Source organism: Chenopodium quinoa, unplaced genomic scaffold, assembly GCF_001683475.1.
Source record: "Chenopodium quinoa cultivar QQ74 unplaced genomic scaffold, ASM168347v1, whole genome shotgun sequence".
Taxonomy (NCBI): Eukaryota; Viridiplantae; Streptophyta; class Magnoliopsida; order Caryophyllales; family Amaranthaceae; genus Chenopodium; species Chenopodium quinoa.
The window spans coordinates 3,966,953-3,972,134 of record NW_018743197.1 but is presented as its reverse complement, the minus strand read 5'-3'; the positions used below and the strand labels follow the sequence as shown (position 1 = coordinate 3,972,134).

Genomic DNA, 5,182 nt, shown 5'->3' with positions numbered 1-5,182 from the left:
GAAAATTAAAAATTAAAATACAATGTTGGTAATAGTGAATTTAGTAACATATTTTCCTCAACAAAATAATTAACAGTTTAATAGAGTAAATTCAACTTAAATTACCAGCGTACGTAAATTTCCTCCACAATGTGATACTAGCTCATGATGTAGGCTTTTTTTACTTTACATGGTGGTGTATGTACAACAAGATTAGTTTACATTACCAACTATTACGGGTATCAAATATTTATATTCCATAAGTTAAGGGAAATTACCAAGTAAGAAATTGGTAGTATCCATGGTTAATATATGTAAAATACAAATCTTACATTATTTACCTTAAGTGATGGTTACATTACTGTAGGGAATATTTCAAACATTACCCCAAACTTGAACCCCACCTTGATCATACACTTAAGCATGATGGCGTCCAAATGGAAGAAAGCTAGAGCAAAAGAGTTGCCAAAAAGTTTTAAGAACTTGTAAACCATTCATAGGATGAAGGTTACACCCCTTAACTATCCAAAAGATCGTTAACTCCAATAGGTCTAGAACCAAGACTGGAAGTTCGGGGATGAAGGTACAAATCCAATCTAAAAGAGAAAGAACTCGCCCTAATAATAGGCCTCTACTTTATTCTTCTCGTATTCTTGTGCGCTTTCTGACTAACATGCAATTAATAGGTTAACCCTAAACCTGTTTAATCTACGTTAGTTGAATATTAATGCACAAATAAATCTATTATTGGCGATCACTTGAATTATAATCAAATTAACCTAAACAAGATTATTATTTATCTTATTAAGCGTGATTACAAGTACCAATTCCCTTTAAACGTGCATAAAAGGTGTGATCAAGCAATAACAATAAATATCAAGAAACATAATAGTAATATGAAAAATAATAATATTCATAACTAAAACAAGGAAATTTTGTCTAAAACCACCCGTCAAAAACTTGTTTTTGTCAAAAACCACCCGAAAAAAAATGTTGCCCAATGCCACCCCAATTCGAATTTATGTTGAAGAAGACCACCTGATCTCATACTCCGGCCTTGACTTGAATCTCCGGTGTTGACTCAGGTCACGTGACTGAACACGTGACTTTTAATGAGACCCCCCCTTTATTTTTTTTTACTCTTCGAATTTTTTGGCTTCCCTCTCTCTCCTCTCTTTATTCTCTCTCCTCTTGTTCCTCTCTCTTCTCTATGTTCTCTCTGTTATCATCAAACACCATTGTTGCTCTTTGAGTGCTCCAATTATCACCAGCCATTGTTGAATTCTGAATAACAACCTTCCAGAAACTTTAATTTTGAATTCATTATTGAGGTGGTTTCTGATTTTGTCATATTTTGCGAAAATTAGGGTTTACCTTTGCTAAATAATTGAAATGTTGAAAATTCAGGTGAAATGTCGCAATCTCCAGCAAACACTAAGTGCGGATGCGGTGTTCCAATTGCAAGGTTGAAGTCTTGGACTCATGAAAACCCTAGGAGAAGATTCGAAACCTGCAAGTTCTACAATCTAAGTACAAACCAGAGGGGTTGCAAATTTTTTCGTTGGGTTGATGAAGATATGACCAATTGGCAACGAGATGCACTAAACCTAATTTTATCTAACAAGCAGCTGCTAAAAGGGGAAGTCAGTGTTCTACAAACAAGGTTGTGTTGTGCATAGAATGAGAAAAGGATATTGAAGGAAGAACTTGACAAATTAAAGTTGAAGTTGAAGAAAAGAAGGAATGAATCTGGTGACAACATAAGAATGACTATGTCAGTTTGTGTTGTAATGTCTATGCTTCTTAGTTTTATTATGGTCAAATTAGTGGCCTAATCTAGTTGATGTGGGCAGTAGGTTGTATTAAGTTAGTTTGAGTACTGAAATTTATATCCCTAATCTAGTAGAACTTGTAGTAGTTTGTGTTTGTAGGATGTATTAAGAAAGTAATGAAATACCTTATGATTTGTCATAATATTTTGCAATTCTTACTTGCACTACATATAAGCAAATAATTACTTGTTACTTAGCATATAACTTGATTGTAATTGTTGTCATACATAACAAAAGTACCATGAAATTTGTTCAAAAGCTTATCCTAGCTCAAAAAACTTAGTACAATTAACAATTCAAACACATATTAGATCAAGAGTTAGAGGCTTGTGATGGTTGAATTGTGCAGCTTGCTTGAGAGCATTGAACTGAGGTTGATGTTTACCCATTGGTTTTCTGTCTTTTTTAGTAGCTTCTTTTAGGAACAGGTGCTGGAGTTACAGATTGCTGCTTTGTAGTGTTTGCAATCTTGGAAGAATTTGCAGGTGCTCTTTTCTTTGAACCTGTTGATGGGGCTGCTGTTGCTTGAGTTCTTGCTGCTGAAGATGGTTGCAGGGAAGTTGGAGTTAGTGTTGTTATTGTTGATACAGTTGTTGTTGCTGCTCTTGTGGTGCTTTTTGTTTAAGGGGCTCCCTTCTTTGGTCTACCACCCTTGTTGACAGGAGGTGGTGGTGGTGGTGGTGGTGGGACATGTGGATTTTTACATGTCTTTTGGTAATGCCCAAACTGACCACAGTTCTTACACATGATTTGCTTCTTCTGACTTTGAACATAGTTAGCTTCTTCTCCCTCCCCTGGCTCCTTTATTCTCTTCTTGCCCTTAGGTCTTCTTGGAAGCTTCTTAAAAGCAGGTGGGAGTGGCTCTGGGAAGGTGGTTTGTGGCCATTGATTTTTTTCCAGGCATGTGGTGAAAGGAGGGGGCATATGACTTAGCATATGTGGCAACATGATATGCTGGGTGCACATAGTCCTCCAAGTTGTATCTTCGCTTAGCAATGCAAGCTAGAGCATGATAGCATGGTATACCCATTAACTCCCACCTAAAGCACCCACATGTTCTGTTTTGCAAGTTTACCACATAGGTTTCCCCAGTGGACACATGGTCCACCTCAAATTCATGAACATCAACTTGTGTAACATCTCACTTGATGACTTGTTCACTAGCCCTTCCAACCATTTTGACCACTGAGGGCATGATCAAACTATCAAACTGCTTTAGCCCATCTCTCTTTGCACAACACCTTCTCATAAGCCACCTTCTTATCCACTCTAGCATTCCTAATATAGGCATGGACCTAGCTTCCCTTATGACATTGTTGAAGCTCTCACAGCAATTATTGGGCAACATTCCAGATTTGCATCTACTACTAAATGCATGTCTTGACCAATGGCAAGCTGGAATGTTGTTTAAATAATTAAAAGCATCTACTGACAACACTTTGATAGCTTCCATTTGTTGGTTGAAATGAAACTAAAATTAAAAAAAAGACACTAATCATTACCAAGTTCAAATTCAAACACATGATTCAAGTTAAAATAAGACACTAATCATTCCTAAGTTCAGATTCAGACACATGATTCAAGTTACTGAATAATAATCAACTTTGTACCTTTGTTGTGGATCTTGCAGCCATGTAAAAATATTGCTTATATAGCTGACTAGGGAACTTCAATTTGAACTTGGCCCAAATATGTCTGCAGGAAAACCTTATTTCATCCCTGGGAATGACCTTGTTGAATGCTTCTAATAGCCCCTGCAATCACATCACAACTTAATCACACAGTATACTAAAAAACAGACAGTTGAACTTGAAATAGGAAAGGGTTATGTACACTAACCTTTTGTCTGTCAGACATAAATGTCACAGGCTCCACTCCTTGTCTTTTCCATGTCACATCTTGACCCACATTTCCCAGGTAAGTGACAAGTAGCTCTATAAACCACTCCCAAGTCTCTGCATTTTCAGTTTCCACAATAGCCCAAGCTACAGGAAACAAGTTGTTGTTACCATCTTTTGCCACTGCTGTCAAGCAAATCCAGGGACAAGTTCCCTCAAATGGCATCCATCCACACCCAAAATTGGCCTACACCCAGCCATGAATCCTTCCTTACATGGCTAAAAACATATATACATTCTCTGAAATATGGGAGGTGGATTCTCTATTCCAACACACTTCACTACAGCTGTACTACATGGATTAAACTATTTAATGGCTTCAGCATAATCCCAAACCCTCCAATACTGATGTGCAGCATCACCATGGATCATATTCATTGCAATTTGCCTTGCATTATAGCATATGTAGTATCCTAGACTTACACCAGTCACTCTCCTAGCTCTGACTATGAAGTCTCTAAGCTTCCAACTGGGTGTATTTCTCCACTCCTCTAAGAATCTCTCTACCAAATACAGAGCACTCACCTTGTTGTTTTCAGGCTGCCTCCCACACTCATGATTCAAGTTCAGAGTCCTTATTTGAATTGTAGCCTCACCTTTTATCTTCTTACAGTGCACCTTAAATCTGCACTTTCTCTTGCTATCACATTTGCATCTCACAATCCTTGAATGCTTCCAATTACACTCACATTTATGCACACAAAACACATTTACCTTGTTATTGTCATTATGTAGGAAATAGTAGTTGTACCCATTCTCCACTGCATGATACCTCAGAGCCTTCCTACATATATCTACTTATGGGAATTTTAACCCCAAGCTCAACTTTATTTTGTCCTTAAAGTCAACTTCTGGGTTAAAAGCATGATAGTGAATCCCCTTCTCATCATCTGAGTCAGCCAAACTCTCAACATTATCATTAGATTCACCTAAATCTACCTCATCTTCTACCCCCAAGTCTATTAAACCATTTTCATCCTCTACTACCTGCTCCTTATTTTGAGGTTGGTAGATTTGTAGTGACTGACTACCACCCAAAATCGTTGTTATTCTCTCAGTTATGGTTTCATCTATATTAGCTGCAAACAAATCATCATCTTCTTGATCCTCCCAGTCTTCTTCACTGAAATCCACATCACTCCCCTCATCTAAACCAGATTCATAGCCATTCTAGTTACTACCAGCCTCCTTCTCAACCAATGATTCTGCATTACAAAAGTCCTCACTAGCCTTCCATTTCTTAGATCTCACATTTGGTTTCCCTTTTCTAGTTGAGGAAGGGTTTTTAATTGGCTGTTTTTGGTTAATGGATGAGGTACAAGGGTGGTTAGGAGCTGAAGATATGAGTGAATCTGTGTTACCAGATCTAAGGTTATCAAGTGCACAAAGTGGGCCCCTCTCACTTGATGACTCACTAAGTTTACCCTTTCTCTTTTTATCCAAACCCACCAGCTGTTGTAAATCAAACCAGTC

General features: G+C 37.6%; 1 protein-coding gene across 1 annotated transcript; it reads right to left on the bottom strand.

Moving 5' to 3' along the window:
* Positions 1-2,432: 2,432 nt before the first annotated feature.
* On the bottom strand, positions 2,433-3,875 carry LOC110733162. Its single transcript, XM_021913176.1, has 4 exons — positions 3,651-3,875; positions 3,422-3,565; positions 2,986-3,282; positions 2,433-2,813 (listed from the first exon to the last, which is right to left on the bottom strand). Exons 1-4 carry the CDS (start codon positions 3,873-3,875, stop codon positions 2,433-2,435), a joined length of 1,047 nt encoding a protein of 348 aa, XP_021768868.1.
* Positions 3,876-5,182: the final 1,307 nt, after the last annotated feature.